This window comes from Chelonoidis abingdonii, chromosome 26, assembly GCF_003597395.2.
Source record: "Chelonoidis abingdonii isolate Lonesome George chromosome 26, CheloAbing_2.0, whole genome shotgun sequence".
Classification (NCBI taxonomy): Eukaryota; Metazoa; Chordata; order Testudines; family Testudinidae; genus Chelonoidis; species Chelonoidis abingdonii.
The window spans coordinates 7466177-7488127 of record NC_133794.1 but is presented as its reverse complement, the minus strand read 5'-3'; the positions used below and the strand labels follow the sequence as shown (position 1 = coordinate 7488127).

The 21951-nt window shown below is 53.6% G+C and overlaps 1 protein-coding gene across 2 annotated transcripts in view; it reads right to left on the bottom strand.

Moving 5' to 3' along the window:
- Positions 1 to 6000: 6000 nt before the first annotated feature.
- The window catches only part of ASIC1 (acid sensing ion channel subunit 1), a 99313-nt gene continuing 83362 nt past the window's right edge, over positions 6001 to 21951 (bottom strand). For both annotated transcript variants that reach the window (XM_075061000.1, XM_032782311.1), the window contains 9 exons: positions 20648 to 20798; positions 18480 to 18607; positions 16949 to 17099; positions 15002 to 15058; positions 13084 to 13237; positions 12706 to 12797; positions 10530 to 10609; positions 9854 to 9958; positions 6001 to 8741 (listed from right to left, as the gene is read on the bottom strand). In XM_075061000.1, coding sequence (XP_074917101.1) covers positions 8637 to 8741; positions 9854 to 9958; positions 10530 to 10609; positions 12706 to 12797; positions 13084 to 13237; positions 15002 to 15058; positions 16949 to 17099; positions 18480 to 18607; positions 20648 to 20798 — 1023 coding nt within the window. In that variant the 3' untranslated portion in view covers positions 6001 to 8636. The remainder of the gene's footprint in view (positions 8742 to 9853; positions 9959 to 10529; positions 10610 to 12705; positions 12798 to 13083; positions 13238 to 15001; positions 15059 to 16948; positions 17100 to 18479; positions 18608 to 20647; positions 20799 to 21951) is intronic.

The window sequence follows — 21951 nt, the reverse complement described above, 5'->3', positions numbered from 1 at the left end:
AGATTCTCTTCAGCTTGGAACAAAACTCTTTCTCCTGTGCTGGTTTGTTATGATGTTGGCTGTTCAGTTCTTTCCAGGTGTGTGCAGGGTGCAAGGGTCAGAATTAGAGCTGCTGGGCCTAAATCTGATCTGTTGTACAATGATCGAACTCCACTGACAGGATTTCAGACCAAGCCCCAGTTGGAAGTGCAGCGTACGTGTGAGAGCCAAGCTCAGACTTTGAGAGACAGAGATGCAGTTACCAGCTAGCTGCAGAGCTCTCTGTCGAACATGGACAGGAGGGAGAAAGATCAGGTCACATGGGGTGCTTTGTTGTCTCCATCCATGGCCTCTGTAATCCCAAGTCACTGCAGCCCAGCTAGTACCAGGCCCACGTGTTTGTGGGCATCATGGCAGAAGCACATTAGCGGGAGGGCAGAAAACCAAAATCTGAGTTTTTAAACTATGAGGAGGGTCACTGAACTAGCTGCTGAAGGGAACGGATTGGTGGGGGAGCTCTTTGGAGGTGGGGCTTCTCTGCATGTGAGGAAAGAGATAGGCAGCAGCATCCTGCTCATGGCAGGGGCTGGAGAGCCAGGCGTGGAGAGTGCAGGCCCCACTGCTGCAGCAGCCGGTGTGGGGGTAGGGGAATAGAGGCTGGCTGAAGAGCTGAACATTGGTTGCCAGGAAATTCAGTAACCCATCCACCCCCAAAACCTAGCAACTTGTTTTTGTAGGACCTGCACTATTTAGTGCTATGCTGGCAAGTTCCAGCCCTGCTCCTTGCACAGTGCTGATGTGATTGATAGGCCTGGCCCACAGAACAGCACAGCACAGAAAGCAGCAGCAATTTTCATAAGCCTTAAAACAAAGCAATGCTTGTCAAACCAGGAGAGACCAAACACTGCCAGGGATGAGGTTTCATTTCCAAGTGTCTGGTGGGATGGGGTGGTGGTAGGGAGACCCACAAAGGAACCCAGGCTACACCAAACACATGTGGCCACAAATACACAGCAGTGTATGGACTATACTGTCCTTCCTGACTGGCTCAGCCCCAGCCCCAGCCTTGTAATTACATCAGAGAAATCCACCATGGGTCAGTCTGCCAGGCTCAGGTCCTGGCCCCTCAGTATGGTTGGGATGTGCATCTCACAGAGGGCAGGGTGATTTTCCCAAAGGACCGTCATTGCCACATGGGCCCCAACCCCTGTCATGGCACCTGGCTGCACAGCACAGCTCTCTCCTACCTTTATGGCGCTCACTTCAGGGCTGTATCATTATATCACAGCTCCTGTGTCTGCTGGCAGCACCAGCAGTGAGCGAGTGGTAACCATGAATTACTGCGAGGGGAGGGGGGCAGAGGTGATGCTATCTCTGCCTGTATTTATACACACAGCATGATTAATCCTCACCCTGAAGGTTCACAGAGGCCACACAATCCACAGGGTGAAGGCACCAGAGTGCTAGCAGGGGTGGCATGGCTTGTGCCCCCTGTGCTCCAGCCAAAGTTGGCTACCTGCGGGTCCCACAGTCCCCAACAGGGATAAATCAGCTAATGCCTTCTAATCCACTCTGCCGCTCAGGCTGCTGCAGTAATGGAGCTGTAGCCTGTTTCTCTCCTGAGACGAGCAGCTGGACGTGTCCATAGTGGAGTCTTAACTGAATGAGATGGGCCCCAGGAAGCCAAACTGCATTAGTGCCAGAGATCCTCTCAAAGGGACACTTGGGACCCTCTAATCTGATTGGCTCTGAGCCTGGAATATCCGGTGGCAAGTTTGCCAAGTGCCATTTAATTAGATAGGAGGCTAATGCAATGCTGTTCTGTAGGAGCAGGAATTCCTCTGTGGATGAGGTGTTCTGGGCTTGGTGGGCCTGTTTCCATACTCAACTCAGTGCCCTGGTGTGGGACTGCAGAGCCACACCATGGGAGGTGCCATAAAACCGAGGTTCTAATCCTTGTGGTTTTGAAAGGCCCTATGATGCCATACATGAGAGACAAGTTATGAGCACCTGGACAAATTCCCTGCTGTCTCCCTAACAGCCCACTGCAGTATCCATCCACTGACCATTGACTTCCTCTTCACTTCCTGTCCTAAGCTGCTGTGTGGCAGCTATGTTCTAACCCAGAGGAGGCCAGGTCTTAGCAGTGGGAAGCCCATCCCTGCATAGAGACTGAGTATCTGGGGCCTTGTGGTGAAAAGTGCCCTTTTATCAGGCCTGGAGCCTTTATGTCAGCACATCAGAGCGGTGTTGGCCTCAAGGCCATTTCACAGAACCTCATGTCTGTCAGCAGGAGCCTGAGCTTCCCACACACCTGACGCCACCAACCTGCCACAGCCCTACCCTGGAGGGACTGGCCTAGGAGTCAGAGGAGAGGGAAATTCCTGTGGTCCATTCAGCCCTTGGTCTCTCATGGAGCTACCAACAAGAGGGCTAAGGAGGGCCCATCTTGGTGGTTTTTGTGATGTCAGAACTAGGCTGCAACCCAGTAAACTCATTCCAGGGCATTGGGTAGCGATAGGCAAGCAGGCTGAGACGGAGGGCTCACCTGCCCAAGTCAGCCATTTGTGACCTGTGCACCATTACATGTCACAGATGGGCTAGGACCAAACCCCAGATTCCTTGAAGTCTGGGGATATTTAGCTCCAGAAGTGGCCTTTGCAGCTGGCCAGACTCCTACTCCCAGCCCTCCTGAGCCCTGGCTATGTTGAGGCCTGAGAACAGGATGCGGTGCAAAGGGTGCATTCTCACCAGAGGCGGCTCCAGGCACCAGTGCAGCAAGTACATGCCTGGGGCAGCAAGCCGCGGGGGGGCGGCCTGCCCTAGCTGTGAGAGCAGCAGTCAGGCAGCCTTTGGCAGCATACCTGTGGGAGGTTTGCCGGTCCCACAGCTTTGGTGGCGGGTATGCCGAAGGCGTGGGACCAGCAGATCACCTGCAGAAATGCCACTGAATCCACGTGACCAGCAGACTGCTCACCGAAATGCCCCTGAATCCCCGTGACCAGCAGACCGCCCGCAGAAATGCCGCTGAATCCGCGTGGCCAGCAGACCACCCGCAGAAATGCTCCTGAATCCGCGTGACCAGCAGACCGCCCGCAGAAATGCCGCTGAATCCGCGTGACCAGCAGACCGCCCGCAGAAATGCCCCTGAATCCGCGTGGCCAGCAGACCGCCCACAGAAATGCCGCTGAATCCGCGTGGCCAGCAGACCGCCCGCAGAAATGCCCCTGAATCCGCGTGGCCAGCAGACCGCCCGCAGAAATGCCGCTGAATCCGCGTGACCAGCAGACCGCCCGCAGAAATGCCGCTGAATCCGCGTGACCAGCAGACCACCCGCAGAAATGCCGCTGAATCCGCGTGACCAGCAGACCGCCCGCAGAAATGCCCCTGAATCCCCGTGACCAGCAGACCGCCCGCAGAAATGCCGCTGAGGCTGCCTGACTGCTGTGCTTGGGATAGCAAAACACATAGCTGGCCCCGATTCTCACTGCATCAGTATCCCACTGCCACCTGGACGTGCCCTGCCCCAGCCACAGCCCCATGGTGGTAGTTCAGCCGTTGGGCACCAAGTGCTGGGGGAGCAGGCTGGCTTCAAGTGTCATGCAGAAGCCGTGAATGCCAGCAGCACATTGCTCAAGGCATATTAATTCCTTTGCTGTTAACGAGGTCCTGTAATTGTAGAGGCCTTGTTTTCCAGCCATTTAGTTCTGGACAATGACACAGGGTTTGTTTTGTCACCATCTGCTAGGAGGCAGCAGTGCCCACTCTGAGGGTACACATCACCGGAGCAAACCCAGGCTGGAGCCCTCCCTATGATGCCCTGTGCTGGAAGGCAGGAGGCTCAATGCGTGGCTAGTATAGGAAGGGAGGGGCCTAGGATTTCACTGCACTGGGCTCCAGCTCCTGCCCTAAATCTCAGTGTCCCAGCCCCATGCCTGCCCATTGCTGGAATGCAGGGCCCCTGCACTTACCCCGCTCAAAGTTCGGTCCCAGCATCAATCCTTGGCTGCTCCATGCTGAAATGCAGAAATGTGTCTGAGGCCTTGTAACAGGATTCCCACTCACCACTAGTGTGCCCGCTCATGGCTACATATGGGAAAGTAGTTCTTGTGGCAGTGGGTGCCCGCTTCTGCTCTCTGCTCAATCCACAATAGCCTATCCTGGTAACATGTCCCTCTGGCCAGGCCCCTCCCAGGGTGCAAAGTCCACCAGGACTAGTGGCTAGCAGTAGAACCCGGGCCTGTCTGCTACACCGGATTGTAGCCTAGGGGCCCTATAACCAGCAATCCAGGACTACTCAGTCCTTGTCCCTTAGCTCATTCCTACCTAGCCCCTCTCTCTCTTCCCTTGCCTGTTTGTGGGTTTACCACAGGAGATATGCTACTCCCTGGCTATTTCACCTCCTTCTAGCCCCTTGCTAGCTAGACTCTTACTCCAGGGCAGGATTTTTAGGGCTTACTCACTCCCTGGACTTCCTGCTTGTCCCTAACAAGCTCCTTCATTAGAGAGCAATGGCAGATTTCTTCCCCTGCCATCCCCTTCTGGTTTTATAGCACTGCCCTAGCCTATCCATACCTGGGCTTCACTTGTAATTAACCCGGGTCGGCCTTCTCGCTGGTGATGCCAGGTAACCTGTCTGGCTTCTGGGGCCCTCGCTGGCCTATCAGGGTTGCACATCCCTTCATAGGCCTGAAGCCACATTCAGGTCAGTGAATGGTGTCACACAGTATGCACTATGGCCTTTAGCAAACCACACTGACACATGGACAATGCCAGTGTGCAGTGGCCATTCCAGTGCAGTCCCCACAGTGCTGCAGAAGTCTTTGAGCCCCAGCCAGGCTTTGCTCAATGGCTAGTTAATTTAGGTTCATTAATTCCCCGTGGGGCATGTGGCTTACACTACTATCCTATTCAAAGACATCGCTCTCCACCCCCACCCACTGGCAGTGCAGTGCCAGATCTGGCCCAAAAAGAGCAGGCTAGGAGGGAGTCATGACTGCAGCTGACGTTCATTCTACCAACAGCCCCTGCTGTTCCTCTGCAGCCCAATCTGCGTGAACGGTGAGCGTCTGGCCGTTCTGCACTGTCGCCAGCACATCACTGGCCATGCGTTGCTCGTCTCCCTCAGAGACTGGCTCCTGCCCTGCATTAGGGTGCTAGACGGCCAGTTGTTGCTAACGCAGCCCAATTGAACAGGTTCTCACCAGACTCAAACTTTCCACGCCAGCTTCCCCTCAGGCAGCACACAGAGGAGCCCTCTGGAATGGGACTGCTCAGGTGGCCTTCCTGCCTGATGGTGCTATGTGCCCCACAGAGAACACTAGTAATCAATGGAGACTGGCCCCAGGACAGTGCAAGATTGGGCCTCCTTGCTGCTTTAATCTCACACCATTTAAAGCCTCCCTCCTAGAAACTTCGGCTCAGGAAAGCTCTTAAGCACATGCTTAACGCTAAGCATTGCAGTCAATGGGACTCTTACACACGGCTGAAGGTAAGTATGTACGTAAGTCATTCCAATTTAAGGCCAACACTTCATTCTGCAGCAAGTCCCCTCTTTGGTCCTCAGGTTGAGATGCACAACATGAGTCCTGTGGGAAAGGAGATGCTGCCTGGGATGCTTCTGACTTCCTAGCCACAAGGATAGAGTCCTGCAGCCCAGCTAGGGAGAAAAAGGCTCAGTATCTATCCTTTATCTCATCCATTTATAGTATCCTTTATATCATTGTTAAGAGTAGCAGGTATTGGTATACAATGCATTTGTCATCTCATTGTGCTTCCTGTGAAAATGTGTGTACATAGTACAGATACCAGAGATAATTCAACACTTTATACACTTGAAGGCATTCAGAGATCGGTAACAGAAAAATGGCACAATATCAAGGCCTAAATGCTACTGGATGGGTATCTACACTGATATGCCGCATACAGATATATATATATATATATATATATATGTACACACACACACATACATATATATAGTAATATATATTATATATAAGATATATAAAATGAGGATGATATAGTAAAAACAGACCAATAAAAAATGATAAATGGGTGAGCGTCAAGGTCAAATCCAAATCCAAGCCCCATCTTTAAAAGCTTTAGAGCGCGAGAGTGAAAATAAGAAAGGAAAAAAAATAAAAGGAATGAAACTGCATTAAGGAGGCATAAGACAATCTATGGACATGGCTGACCCGTTCGTCTTTGGGCGAGTGCTAGATACAAAGGCCTGACCCCGGTTCCTAATTTTGGTCAGGAAGTAAAATAATAATAATCATAAAGTAAATAAAGATTAGAAAAATGACACTGCAAAAACTCTTTAAGCTAAGTAGCACGTCAGCCCTGCAGAGCTGTCACGTGGTGAAGGGGTGCAGGTTGGGCATGAGAATTCTGGGGCTGACCCTGACAGTGGAACAAAAGGATGGAGGCAACCCAGGCAAGGTCTGGCTCTGGAGTCCCTGGCCTGGCTGCAGAGGGGTTTGGGTTTGTTACACACAAGTCGAACTGACCTCACAGCTCCTCTCCTCTATGTACCAGCATCCCATGGAGAGGCTATGACTGGGCTGGCTCTGCCCACACAGCCCAGCCTATGGGCACTAGTAGCAGAGACTCTGGGACACAAAGGGCCAAGGGTGCGTAAACAACAGGCACCGCTGAAAAACCAAGCTCAGGGCCTGCCATTTTCAGAAGCTGCCGGTGATTTGGGAATTTCATCTGGAGAAGTCCAGGGGGAGGGTCTGTGGGTCATTTCCAAAGGGTGGGTGTCTGTGAGTCCCAGAGGGTTCTGTCTGGTGGAGGGCTTGGCTCAGCTGATATTGGCAGAGCTGAGGGCACAAGGAGGGTCGTGTGGACAGGATCTGTCCTGCTGGAAGCCTCCTTCCGTGGGAAGTTAGCTCAGCCCATGGGCACCAGCTTCCCCAGCCAGCTCTGAGCCACGGGCTTCCCTGGCATCAGGCTGTTCCAGAGGATGCCTGGCTTCCAGGTGACTCCATGGCAGATGGGAATGCAAAGCCCTACATTTCCTGGGACAGCACCTGCCTGGAGGACATGTGACTAGCCTGGGAAAGCTGGACAGGTGCCTTTTAGAGACGCATGGCTCCCCCCAGAAAACTCCTGGGTCTGACTATCCATAGTGCAGCTCTGGAGTGTGGGCTGTCTCGGGCAGGCTCCTCTTCCTGGGTGATCCCACTTGCATGGGAAGTGGCAGCACGATCAGTGTGAAGCTTCATCCATCAGCATTTTCTCTGCCTGTCATGCTGACCCTAGTGCTCCCATAGCACATCTAGCCCCAGCTGCCTGGCTTGGCAGGCTTATCTGGAAAGGACTGTGCAACAGCAAGGGCTTATGGGCCTGAGGCGGATTCTTCCCTTTATGTGCCCTATTAGCTATGAGGCTTCTACCTTAGGGGGAAAAGAGGCTGAGGCCTCTTAGGGTTTTTGGAAAGTCCTCCTTGACCCTGCAGCATGGCTACTGTACGGGCCTCATTCCCCTCCCCCACCCGAAGTTACAGTCTTTGGCACTGTCCACACACAGCAGCCTCTCTGGACGCCTCTGGATTGTGTAGGTTCCAGATGTGAGAGTTTGGGCAGGAGACTTCTTTGGGGGTGGGGCATGTGAAGGAGGGTGATGGTGAAGGGAGGAAGATGGCTGGGCTTGTTCACAGGTGGGACTATCATTACCCCAGCTCAGTCCACAGAACAACAATCGTGGTCATGTTGGAGGGGACAGGAGCCAGGGGAGACCTGGGGGCATCTGCCCTTGAGCTGAACCCACAGCCAGGGAAGGTTCCCAGGGACCATCATGCTCAGACACTCAGTGCCAGGGGCAGGGGACTAAGTTCAGAGCAAGACTGTGGCTGCTGAATCGGCTGCAGTGCACATGGGACACGCAGCAGAAGCTTCTGGGATCCAGCTCTCACCATCAGCCTCTCCCATCCACACTGGGGGTGAAATGCTGAAAGAGGGGCCCAGGCGAACATGCTGCCATAGCAGTGGGGCCCCTAGCTCAGAGGACAGACCCTGGGGGCTCCCACTTTTGTGGAGGTGATGCTCCAGTACGAATAGATTCCCCTGCTCTGTGGAGAGCTGGCTCAAGCTGAGCACAGGGACCAAGCCTCCCCGTGCTCGCTCATAACCCTCCCCCCCACCAAGTATCTCTCCAGTGCGATGTGTGGATGCGGGATAGACATGGAAACCAGGTAAATGGACGGGAATGGGGAACATGGGAGAGGGGTTACTTCCCCCAGTGTGACTGCAGCCAAAGAGCTGATTCTTCTGGGCTCCTTTCTCTTTTTAGTCAAAAACAAACTGAGGCGCCAAGGAGGAGCAGGCCAGGTCCTGTGGTGCAGCCTGGCTCGTGTGTAGCTCCAGCACAGGCTGCAGAGTCAGAGCTGTGGGGGGTGCGACCAGAATGTCTAAAAGTTTCTAAACTATGGGGAGGTGGGGGAGCAGCTGGCGCTGAGTCTGTATCCAGGGTCAGAAACCAACCCAACTGCCTGCCACCTGGCCCTAAACCTGAGGCCATCACTCTTGTTAATGTCCCACTGTCGCAAGGAGCAAGGGCCCCTAGGTGTGTCCCCTCCATGGACACCCCCCAGGGACAGGGGCTGCTCTCTGGAGGGCTTTGGTAGTGTATGTTGTACATCCGGACATCAGTTAGCAGGTGAAGTCCTCAAACGTGCCCCGGGCTGCATGGTGAGGTAGGATGTTGGCTGCATACGTCATCCCGGCTGGGTGACCCCTTAGGCTCTCGCAGGGATTCTGGGGGCAAGGGAGATAAGGGAAGGAGAGTTAAACACGGCAGGTCCCGAGCGCAGGGAGAAGAGCAGATGATACAGCAACAGCATCATGCAATGCCTTGATGGAGGCAAGAGTCCAGCCCTCTGGTAATCACAGAGATCAGAGGCTCTGGCAGCATTTGAGGAGCCCGGCAGCTCAGGGGATGCCCCCAAAACACTTAGTGCCCTTGCCCAGGGAGCCCCAGAGCACAGAAAATCTCCATATATCTGGCTGAGTGACACCACCTCCCGTGAACAAAGACCCTGTTTAGAGATGGGCTGCAAGGTTTGTGGCTCTTCTGTAATGAGTGAACCAGCTCCCTAGGTCCAATGCCCTGGAGCTTGGCAGACCTGTGCACCTGGGTCAGAACTTTCTGACTTGGGGTCATGGCCTCAAGAGAACCACAGTTGTCAGCTATCTTCAGCAAGCCAGTCGGCACTGAACTCTAGTGCCTAAATACCATTGTGACTGGAACGCTAGCAAGACCTGGGTGGTTTTCTATCCTCTCCCTCTCCAAAGGCTGCCAGCTACCACTCCAGGCAGTCCCAGAGGACAGGGGTACTGGGTACTGGAGCATGGGGCCCCAAGCTGGCATGCTCAATTCCCTGCTGTGTATCCCAGCCATGTCTTTTCACTGCTGGTTGCTCCCCAGCAATCCCCACAGCACAAAGGTCATTCCCACAAGCCACTTTCTCAGCAGCCTACGGCTTCGGGGGTTCCTAACTTTGGTTGTCAAGGCAGCCAGTCCTCTCTTAGCCCTCCATGCTAGCTCAGAGGTGAAGGAGCAGGAAGAGACCAGGACAGCAAGGATGCTAAAGGGAAGGATTGAGATGCATGCCCTCTGCTTTGGGACCTCACACAGTCTCTGGTTACCCTACAGCAGACTTTGGCCAGTGATATGGGTCTGCCTCTCTCACAAGGATTCAGCAGCCTCCAATAGAACCCCCAGCCCCAGAGGGCTCGCTGAGCGGTATGGGGGGCACTGCAGGGCAGTGTGCTGCCTTCCCAGCAGTGTAGGGGTCAGTGGGGATGTTAAGGAGTCTAACTGAGGCATGGCCTAGGCCACAAGGAGAAGGGCAGGTTCAGGCACTTACATGGCGTTTCACATCGTCCATGCTCAGGGCGACGCCCTTGTCTGTGTTGTTCCTTTTGTGATTCTTTTGGCACTTGGTCCGGCGACACAGCTTGTACTTTATGACCTGAAAGTGAAAGCAGCTCCTGGGTGGGATGGCCCCCTCAGTGACCCAAAGCATCCTGCGCGCTGAGGAGCCGGGGGACATCAGAAGCACCAGTTACAGGGGGGCAGTGCTGAGGTAAGTCACATGATGAGGGACTGGTGGAAACTGCACAGGCCAGATCCTGCTCCCAGCCACAGCACAGATAAATCCAGAGTGACTCCACGTTCTGCACTGGATGCAGGGTAGCTGAGATCAGAAACTCACCCACAACATATGAAGGGGCTCACAGCTCTCATGGGCAGGAGGGATTTGGGTCCCAGGGGATTGGCAGGAGGCGCACGAGGCTGGCAGCAGCCTGGGGGGAGATTTCATGCTGAGTGGGAAGGGACTGGGAGGGCAGAGGGGGTCTGGCGGGTGAGACCAGGCAGGGAGCAGGCAGTGAAGTGACATGCAGAAGTGAAGGGGAGGAAGGAGCTGTGGGGGAAGCAGTGTGACAGGGGTTGACCTTAGGGAAGCATCTTGGTGCATCATGGGGGATGGTTCTCAACCCCCACAGCAGAGTGGGGTTCCTGGTGATCCCTCCTTCACTCACCTCATAGGCATAATCGAACAGCTCCAGCACGGTCAGGATGCTGGCCCCAATGAACAGCCCCATCTGCCCACCAATGTCACCTGGAGACGAGAGGGATGAGAGCAGTTAGGGCGGGCTGGCTGGGAGTGGGTGAGTCGTCAGCTACACAAGGGCTCAGTTATATAGTGGAGGACAGGACAGCTGAGGAAAGGACACCAGACTGAGGGAGGGAGGGAGAGGAGAAGGCAGCAGCTCCACCTGCCATAGCAGCTCATCCACTTATAGTGAGAGGCTGGATCTCTCCCCGCTGAGGTCACTCTAGTGGTCTCTGATGAGCCTGTGACACGGACACCTCCTACCTCTCGGCCAGCCAAAGCTGGAGGCCTCTGGGAATCCTTGATCCTGACCCCAGGCTGCAGCTTGGTGAGCTCTGATCTGCTGGGCTGGTGAACCTATGAGCTCAGCGACCCTCCACATGGGCTCAGGGCCTGGGTTCTGCACCCTGTGCTGCCGCCCTGTGATGAATGGACTCACCAGTGGCCAGAGCTCTGTCTTCCAATGTGAGATTCACTAGGAAACCCCAGAGATGAGGCCAAGAAGCCAGGGAGCCTGCAGCCATGCCAGGATTTTCCCAAAGCACCAGGGTCCTGCGCTGCAGGTTTTGGCTCTGTGTCCCCAATAAACACCCCTCAGTATGGAGCCAGCAAAGCCCCCGGCCCTTGGGGATGGCTATACCGAGAGGCCAAATACTCACAGCTCCCATTGACCCTCAGCCGCTCTAGGAATCAAGCCCTGACTCTCCCTTGGCCTCTCGAGAAGGGCCTGGGACTGGCTGTCAGGCTCTGCGTAGGTCTTATGCAGACCTGCCCCATTGACTCATACCAGCAGCTAGACCAAGTGGGATCTGCCTCATCTCTGGAGTACCAAGGCCCAAGAGTTTCTCTAACCAACACAAGGGAGAGCTGGAGCAGGGAGGTTCTGGAGGAAAAAGCCTTGGAAGAGCCAAGTCAAGAGGGATAAGGTGTGTGAGTAAGCTTCTCTCATTGGCTCACCCACCTGCCCTACAAGGGCCTGTCAATCAGGACCTCACACCATCTTCTACTAGTGACAAATTGGATGACTCAGTGCACATGCACCCAGGGGATCCTATATAATTTCTGCACTCCATGAGCCCTACTCCCTCAGCCGGCTAGAGACCAAACGCCAATGGCTCTGCACTGAGATGAAATCTGCTCATTAAATGGCTCCATTACTATTTTCCAATTAGTTTATTCAAAAAGCCCTTAGAAATCTGCACTTGGGTCTGCAGGAAGGAGTCTGCTGCAGAGAAAACAGATCAGGACAGGAGCTTTGGGGAAGGGCTGGTATGGATAATGCTACTTCTTGCTGACTGAAATCTGGTTTATCTGCCAGACATAGACGACATGGTCTCCCCATCTGCCTAGGGTGGGGTGGAAGGTAAATCACTGAGCTGAGCCAGCTGCCACAGGCTAGGTTCAGAGATGAGGTGTGCGAGGGGGCATGAGTTCCATGCTGAAGGTGGGCACACAGCCATGTGAGCTGGGGGCGATCATGCTCCCAGTCATCCCATGTGATGTTCTGGGACTGGTGCACCAGATTTATCCCAGTGCGGCTCACAGCAGAGTCTGTCCCCAACGGGGCAGCAGGAGAAGCAACAGCCCTGTGTACAAACTGCTCCCACTAACCCCCACACTGAGCCTCATCCTGGTCCCACTGAAGCCAGTGAGAGTTTTCCAATTCACAGCAGCAGGATCCAGACTCAGCTACCACACTAAAATGTGCAGTGTCTCTCGGCTCCTTAGTGTGCAATGCCTCCCGCAGCACACATCACTGTGTGCCTGGCCCTAGAGCCATGGAATTACCCTCTGCTCCACGTCTCCCCTGCACTCAGCACCAAAGACCCTGCTCTCACAGAGGACTCCACAGCTCATGGCCACTGGGCTGCTGCAGAACCAGGGTCTCTGACTGCCCTCCCTGCTTCAGCTTACCTTCAGGGATCACCAACAGATGGGAGGGAGAGCCACAGCCCACTGGAGGTGACAGGCATCTGGGGCTTAGTGCTGGGGGAGTCACTGGAGCTGAATGGACCCCAAGCACTCAACTAGCGTTGCTCAGCAGTGACCACATGGCCTGGCTCCCTGCCTGCCCCTGAGTATGGGGGGGAAACATGGCTCACCCAGCAAGCCAGCCACCTCATAGGCCTTCTTCTGCTCAATTGTCTCATAGTTCAGGGCTTCAAAGAAGATATCCAGCACCAGAAAGTTCTCCCTGCAAGAGAGGAAGGGAGTGTCACTGGATGAGACTGACTCTGTGTGACAGCCTGGAGTTGTTGAAACAAATTCAGCATGGACAAAATCAGTAGAAAGCCATGAGACCAGGGAAAGGAGGCCAAGCATTAAGAACTGGCACCTGGCGTCCCATAGATCTGGAGACTGGGCAGGTGCCCAGCGGGCCAATGGGGAATGAAACTCTTGTGGCACTGGCAATACATGCAGTGTCTTGGTTCCATTGGCTCTGCCCCCAGGGCTGTGGCGCAAGCCTCCTTCCCAATTACCCAATGTACTGCTCCGACTTGTTGTATTTCTTGGCCAGGTATTTGGCTGAGGCCTTGCTGGGGATTTTCACCATGGACAGCTCCTTGCCAAAGCGGGTGACGTTGCAGGGCATCTCACAGACACAGTAATCGTTGTCCTTCTCCAGCAGGAAATCTGGGGGGTGAGAGAGATGAAGGGAGATGGGCGGAAAGGAGGGGAACGGAGAGAGAGAACAAAATAAAACAATAGCAGCTCATACTCTAAAGGGGTCTCTCAACATTCCCCAGACTTCAAAGCCACCCCTGGAAAGTGCCACTCAAGTCGCTTAACAGGAGAAGAAAGAGGGACAATTTCTGGAAAATTTCTAGGACCCTCTCCTCCCAGTTCCCACTTGTAAGCCATTCCCCTGCCCTAGCTAGGGCTCTTGGAGGTTAGTAGCAATAAAACAAACACAAAGCGCTAACAGAGCCAAATCAAAGTAGGAGAAAGAAAATCACCGTCTGAAAATGATGCAAATAGAAACAAATAAAGGGGGTGGGACAATCAGCACAGGGATCAGAGGGAGGGACAGGGGAAGAGAGAGGTGAGAAATATGGCACACGCAATCACGTTACAGAAGAGTCTCAGGAGTCTGAAGGATGAATGTCAAGGGGGGACAGGGTCTGCTGCAGCCAAGCCACCATCACTGCCAGCCATTGGCACAGCCCCGTGGCCATGTCTCCATTGCTGCCTGCCATGGCTGAGCCTCCATCATCACCAGCCATTGGCAAGGTCCCATGGCCAAGTCTGATGTGGCAGTAGGGTCCTTGACAGGTGTGCAATAGGAGTGTAAACCACAATAGCAGAGTGTGGGTCTTTCTTCTCTAGTGTGTGGTCTATATATGAGAATAAGGGTCTACCTGCATCTGCCAGCAAATGGAGCTACTCTCTAAGTTCAAGCAGTAAAAGCTTGTGCTTTTAGCAGTGAATGGCCAGGGTTCAACCCTGAAGACAGCTGCTGGTGATGGTCATAGGCAGGGGTGGCTCCAGGCCCCAGCATGCCAAGCGCGTGCTTGGGGTGGCAAGCCGTGGGAGGCGCTGTGCTGGTCACCATGAGGGCGGCAGGCAGGCTGCCTTCGGCAGCTTGCCTGTGGAGGGTCCGCTGGTCCTGCGGCTTTGGCGGACCTCCCGCAGGCACACCTGTGGCGGGTCCGCTGGTCCTGCGGCTTTGGCGGACCTCCTGCAGGCACACCTGGGGAGGGTCCGGTGGTCCTGCGGCTTTGGCGGACCTCCTGCAGGCACACCTGGGGAGGGTCCGGTGGTCCTGCGGCTTTGGCGGACCTCCTGCAGGCACACCTGGGGAGGGTCCGGTGGTCCTGCGGCTTTGGCGGACCTCCTGCAGGCACACCTGGGGAGGGTCTGGTGGTCCTGCGGCTTTGGCGGACCTCCCGCAGGCACACCTGCGGAGGGTCCGCTGAAGCCGCGGGATCAGTGGACTCTCTGCAGGCAAGCCGCCGAAGGCAGCCTGCCTGCCGTGCTTGGGGCAGCAAAATACCTAGAGCCGCCCCTGGTCACAGGAGCACAGATACCATCAAGATGAAGACCCAGGAGAAGTCTCAAATATAGCCAGAGTTGTCTTTGTCCTTTAGGGCCTAAAAAACTAGTTGCACCTCAGAGAGATTGCTCCATCCATGCACAGAGAGCCTGACAGGACCATAGCTCTGAGCTTCTGTAGTAGCAGGTTGCTGGCCTTCCCCTTAGAAACTGGAATGAGGTATGAGTTACAGTACGGATGGAGACCTTCCTTCACACACCCCACTGCTGCTGGGTGCTCTCCTCGCCCCTTGATATGCATGGCACAGCGAGAGCCCTGTCCTCTTGGAATGGAGTGGGCCCCAATGCCCCACTCTGGGCCAGTGGCCAAACCTGCAAAGGGAGAGAGGGGTAAGACAGTCTCACCTAAGGCCGGGTCAGCGCACTCCTTGTACTGCTCGGGGGTGCAATAGGGGGCGTCGCCTGCAGGGAGACAGAAGAGCAAAATTTCAGTCGAACCTCTGTGCTGGGGCTGGATTTAAGGTGAAGAGGCTGATCCAGTGGGAGTGGGAGTGGGTGAATGACACCAGACTACACAGGCCATTCGTCTGAGCCAACCAAGGAGGGGGGGATACTGGACTACACAGGTCATTGGTCTGGTTTGGTATGGATGGGTATGTGTGGAGGGAGGATAGTGAGCTAGATGAGCCATTGCCCTGGTCCAGCTAGACCAGCAATCTTATCCTGAGTATTTATTTTGCTGCTCCTTGAATCTCTGTGTTGTTTCTTAGCCTGCACCTATCGCCCGCCCGCCCTGGACCAGGAAACCTCTCAGTGATCTCAAAACCCTCCCCATACCGTCCCATCAGGATCCTGAGCAAACAGACAGTCTTGACTTTAACCCCTCACCTGACTGTGTACAAAATCCCTGCCAGAGAAAGCAATCAGCCAGAATGATGTAGGGTCTGTGATTCTGTATGTTAATTTCCACACTTTACTTGCTACGCCCTGTTTGCAAGTGACTAGTCCCATCAGTGTAAGACCAGTGCTAAAGCCCTCGGGATAAAGGGCTAGTTCCATGAGAGGGGAAGTGACTCCCAGGGGTGGGGGAACAGAGTAGAAGGTTCAATCCGCAGCCCCCAGGGAGACTGCTGCCTGGTCCCCCCACCTGTCCGCAGCAGCACATGCCTGCCTCAGGATTTATTTCCTCCAAGCCGGCCTTGGATCTTAGACAAATACTGAGCTTCCCCAATCTTGGTAGTGCAGTAGCTGCCATTCAGATGCACTGTCTGGTCTGATCTTCAGAGATGGGCTTGGTGAGGGGTTGGTGAGCAGCATCCTCTAGAGCCAGAACCCTCCATGGAGACCTCCAAACCCACCAGGGAGGTACCTTCAAGGGCACTCTGGGGACCCAGCATTACCTGCTTGCACACCCCAGAGGAGTAAGTTTAACCCCCAACTCCACTGCTAGAGCCCACGTGTCTGTCCATCTCCCACGGTATCCTGGCTCCCGCATTGCCTGGATATATTTCTTGATAGGCTGAGAATTGAGAGGAATTTGGGGAATTAAACTGGAATCCAGCCTGGAGCCACGGAGTTGTGCTGGAAGTGCCAGAAGAGCTGGGATTTAGGGGAGGAGGGCTGCATCAGACTCAGGCCAGGGCTTCATTAATTGCAAACGCTGTGCTCTGAGAGCAGTGGGTCTCAGCTCATGCAAGGTGTTGTTCACCTTCAGGTACTGTTTGCCCCAAAGCAGGGCATGGAACATGACAGAGCAGTGTCCTGTTGGGGCAGGAATCCTGAAGCAAAGGGAGGGGGACGGGGGCACTGGACTAGATGGGTCACTGGTCGTCTCTGTTACAAGAAGTAAGATCATGGACTAGATCTACTAACAGTGTGTGAGCAGTGGGATACCTATTGATATGAACCCTTGGGCTGATCCACGGCAACAGTGAAGTGGAGGGTTACTGGGTTAGATGGGCCCATTGGTCTGATCTGGGGTGGCAGGGAGGCATTGGGGAGATACCGGGCTAGATGGGTCCATTGGTCTGATCTGGGGTGGCAGGGAGGCACTGGGGGGATACTGGGCTAGATGGGCCCATTGGTCTGATCTGGGGTGGCAGGGAGGCATTGGGGGGATACTGGGCTAGATGGGCCCACTGGTCTGATCTGGAGTGGAAGGGAGGCACTAGGAGAATACTGAGCTAGATGGGTCCATTGGTCTAATCTGGGATGGCAGGGAGGCATTGGGGAGATACTGGGCTAGATGGGCCCATTGGTCTGATCTGGGGTGGCAGGGAAATGCTCTGAGCTGCACAGGGAGTGTCCTAGCTGGGGCTGGTTTGGGCTGTCCCTGTCCCCATTTAGGCTCACCTCGCATGTGCACCATGCGGCAGTTGCAGTTCTCCACCAGGTAGCGGGTCTCACAGTCAATGCGACAGGCCGCGATGCTGTAGGTGTCGTAGAACTCAGAGTCTCTGGTTATGGACTGGCAGTTACCCCAGGGCGGGGGAAGGTAGATCAGCTGCGGCAGAGCAGGGAGGAATGAGAACAGGAGCCCCACCCCTTGACTCCCCAGGGAATGCTCCCAGAAGGCTCTTGTTGAGCACCAAGGTGGACCAGGAACCGATCAGGCCACCAAAGGAGCAAGCTGAGAATTCAGAGCATTGATTAACTAGGCCCCGCAAGCCCCTGTGTCAGGCTCACTTTCCCCATTCTACAGATTTAAAAATGTCTAATTTTAGTAGCTGCTGTTTAACATCCTCCTGAGATATCAGTGGAATGGAAGGAGTGTTATCATCTGATACGATTATTTCATGTTTTTTCCCAAATACACAACAGAAACATTTATTGAACGCTTCTGCCTTTTCTGCATTATTATTGATAATTCTACCATTTCCATCTAATAATGGACCAATACTATTGTTAGGATTCTTTTTGTTCCTAATATATTTAAAAAACTCCTTATTTTCCTTAATTCTGGTGGCCACAGTTTTCTCCTTGTGACCCTTTGCTTTCTTTATCAATTTTCTACAATTTCTAGCATCTGCTTTGTATTAATATCAACTTTCCCTTTGTTATAGATTATTTTTAATTTTTTCATAGCCGGCTTTGCTTCTCCGCTAAACCAGATCTTTTTTTAATAATACAGCCTTCTTCCTTGAGTGTGGGATGGTGGTTTTTGGGGTATCTAGTGGAAGTGCTGTTAAACAATTCCCAATTATCCTTCATGCTTTTCTGATTAAATTCTTCCTCCCAGCTGATTTGGCTCATGATTGTTTGTTATAATTGTCAAGAAGTGCAATGACATAAGAATGGCCAGACTGGGTCAGACCTATGGTCCATCTGGCCCAGAATCGTGTCTTCTGACAGTGGCCAATGCCAGAAGCTTCAGAGGGAACAAGGCAATAATCCAGTGATCCATCCCCTGTCATTCAGTCCCAGCATCTGGCAGTCAGAGGCTTAGGGACACAAAGCATGACCATCCTGGATAATTGTCATTGATGGACCTATCCCCCAGGAACTTATCTAATTCTTTTTCGAACCCAGTTATAGTTTTGACCTTCACAACATCCCATGGCAGCGAGTTCCACAGGCTGACTGTGTGTCATGGTAGAAATACTTCCTTTTGTTTGTTTAAACCTGCTGCCTATTAATTTCATTGGGTGACCCTGGTTCATGGGTTATGCGAAAGGATAAATAACACTTTCTTATTCACTTTCTCCACATCATTCAGGATTTTATAGACTACTATCATATCCCCCCCCTTAAGCCTCCAGGCTCCTGGAATGCTGCATCCATCCCTTCCCCCCGCTTAGTGTTTCTTCTCTGTCTGTGTCAGGCAGAGGCAGCTCAGGGGCTGTCAGCACAGAGTGCCCAGCCCACTGCTCTCCCTGCCTCTCACCCGCTGCTCCTGGCAGGACACAAAGGTCTGGAATCCAGGCGCTACCCCAAAGCCCAGCTGGTCAATTAAGGGAGGTTCATCCTGGCTGTGAATCTGCACTTTTATCCCAGCTTCAAACGAAGTCTCATCTGCAACAAAGAGAAAAGTGGGAGCTGAGGATCTGAGAGGGCTGGGGAACCCAGGCATCCTGGGGTGAGAACTCTCTGGAGCCCATTTCGTATCCGCAGGATACACTTATTCTGTTCTCCCTCAGGGCCTAGCTTCAGAGAGGTTGTCCTGTCTGTAATGGAGCCTGGTGCAGAATTAACCCTGTCCCTGCCAGTGTGAAGAGCCCTTTCAGGTCGAGACAAGTGGAGAGCCATGGGACAGTCTCAGAGGACACCAGAAGTTCCCAGGATGAGGGGTCCAACTCCGCACAGCTGTCACCTTGTTGCCATCTACAGCTGTGCAATGCAGGCATGTGACACACAGAGTGGTGTGAGTGAGGGGAGGGATCTCATTTGGTCACATCTCGCAGTCGCTTTGCACGGGTGAGAATGGCACCCCCAGGTCAGGGTGAGCCAGGCCCTCTCATTTCCCTGCATGGGTGAACAAAGTCAGGATTCCCCTTTTAACACTGAATATACTCTGAGCTAGCTCCACAGGCTTCAGTGGGGTTACTCCTGATCTACACCAGTGTGAGAGCAGAACTGGCCCATTCTTGGTGCCTTTCAAACAGGGACCTCAAACTGTCTTGGAAACATTAATGAACGGAGACTCAGACCACCCTGTGAAGTAGGTATTATTCATCCCATTTTATAGATGGGGAAACACCACAGAGAGGGGGAGTGACTCAACCAAGATGATAGAGGTGAGAACAGAACCTAGGAGTCCTGACTCCCAGTCTCCTACTCTAGCCTCTAGACTCAGAGCACTCTGCCTCTCAGATCTGGGAACACAACCCAGGAGTTGTGACACCTGGTCTAACACTTTCACTCTCATCCTACCTTCCCCAGGGGGTTTGGAAGCAACTGATGGCAGAGGCAGGTTTCTGTCTGGGCAAGTCCCTCCTGCCCAGCTGCCTATGTAACTGTTCTGGAAGGATGCTGAGAAGGAGTGAAGGGGTGAATGTTTCACTGATGGGGCAGCCGGTCATGCCCATCTCCACATGCGTATGGCCAGATCTGCTCAGGTTTGGGGCTGTTCTCAGACATACACTCTCCTCCACCCAGCTTTGCAGTGTGTGTGTGTGTCTATCACCTACATGACAATCTCTTCAGTGTCTGTCTTGGGGAAGAATTCAGTGCCCGTTCCCTCTCCACTAGTCCACAGCCCCAACCTTGCTCTATATGCCCCTCCCTTCCCCACCCGCTCACTGCACCATACAGGAAGTGGGGGTAAGGGCTGGGGCTCCTTAGGTTTATTCCATGTGCCACCCTCCCACCCGCATTCCTTCCTTCCTTCTGTCTGCTTTCCCTCCCTCCTAGCCCCTCTGTTCCGTTCTCGTCTTCCCCACCACCCTCCCACTCCATGGCCCTGGGAGAGCAGCAGGCAAGTGGGTGGAACTATTTATAGACAAGTGCTACTTAATTTAAACTGGCAGGCAGTTGCCATGGCAAATAATGGAGGTAAGAAAATGGAGGAGAAAAATAGATTGACAGCAAGAAAAATAGGAGGACCTGAGAAGATGAGAGCCTAGGGGTAGGGTCATGGGGGTTGGGACTGCTGGAGACAGGGCATGGTAAGGGCCCTGCTCCAGGCAGACTTCGCATGGGACTTCACGGGAACCAGCTGCAAGCACCCCCAAGTGACTGTGCCTGTCCCTTCTCCAGGCCTGTCTGACGCTCCTCCCCAGGCATGAGTATTGCTACTGTGGTGGTGCTCAGAGGCTTCAGCTGGACACTGCTGGGCCAAACTGGGCCTCCCAAACCAGGCCAGGCCTACCACACACTATGAACAACAAACCATGAAGAGCTGTCATGGAAATGCAGCTTGTGCAGGAGACAGAGACGGGGAGGTGTTGACAGAGTAAGGTTGAATGGACAGGTATCAAGGGAGTGGAGATGGCCCGCCATTGGGCTAGGGCAAAGTGCTCTGGGTGTGGAAGCAGAGGTGCCCATCTCCGCATGGGGTAGGGAGGGATTTGCAGACACAGCTGCTCCAGCCAGTGCTGCTGCTGGTCCTGTTACCTGTTTCCCCCCAGACAGGCAGGTACTCGTCTTGTTGAATGTCCAGCATGATCTCCAGGCCATTGCCGGTGCCACCCTTCATGGTAATGCGCCGGGGCTTCCCATCCTGTCCGGAGTTGAATGTGTAGCACTTGCCATAGCGTGTGAAGACCTGAGGGGGACAGAGATGGGAGACGACAGTTAGACACAGAGCTGGCGGGCTGATGCCAGACCCTACCACAGAGTCACCAATCCATCCTTCACAAACCCCCCATTGCAGGGTCACCAATCGGGTATACCTCCGAGATACTCGCCCCATATCATGGGGTCACTGACTGGGGACTCCCCCAACCCCACTGCAGGGGCACCATTCAGGGTCTGTTGTAATAACTGGGGGCTTATAATTCTACCCCAATTGCGAGCTCAGCTGTGGGAAAGTTATAAACTAGTCCCATCGCCAATATCCAACATTAATGGGAAATGGGGCAAAAGGAGACAACAAACTGGATTAGTGCAATCCAAAAGGTCAACTGAGATTGCCCCAGGAGTGTGTTAAAAGCACATGTGCCAAACAAGAAATGTGTTGGACTGGAAATCAGTGGACCAAAAATTTTTGGTGTGTCAGAAACTAGGCTTAACTGGTGAGCACAGTAATGAGGGGATGGGCTATTCCACTCATTATTCCCTTTTGGGGGGCCTTAAAAAACCTTTGTGGTGACTATCAAGCTAGCTGCCTGGCTGCAAGATGGGTGGATTCAAGAGGGACTTTACCATTATGGCTACCATCCTCACCATCTCCTAGGACCTCGCATCGACCATGACACTCTTGGGCCTTTGCCATCCTGACCCGATGATGTCCTGACCAGAGAAGGGGACCCAGATGGCAGCACCACTCCCACCAGCTCTGGCTAACTCTCCACCACCACCCGGGCTGTGAGACTTTGGTTCCTGCTGGCACCCTTTCCCCGTGTCTGTTTGTTTTGTCAAAAAAGGGGAAGTCCGTAACTCAGAACTGGACAGTAGCCCTAGCCCTTTCTTTCCCACCAAGGATTGTCCGACAAAATCAAAAGATTCTAACCAATATCTCTCTCTGAGAAAGGGACTGGATAGGTTCTGATTATGTTTGGTCTGCATAACCACTCAGTTGGGATTCCAAAAATACTTGTATCTTGTTCTGATACCTTTTCTCTTGTGAACTCTGATAAATACATTTCCAAATGTTGGCATGAATTTTCCAGTATGTTTGGCCACGGGACTAAGCAGGTTGAAGTCTCTACACTCAAAATCCTGGAAGCAGTGACAAGGGGCAGTCTCCAGACTGAACT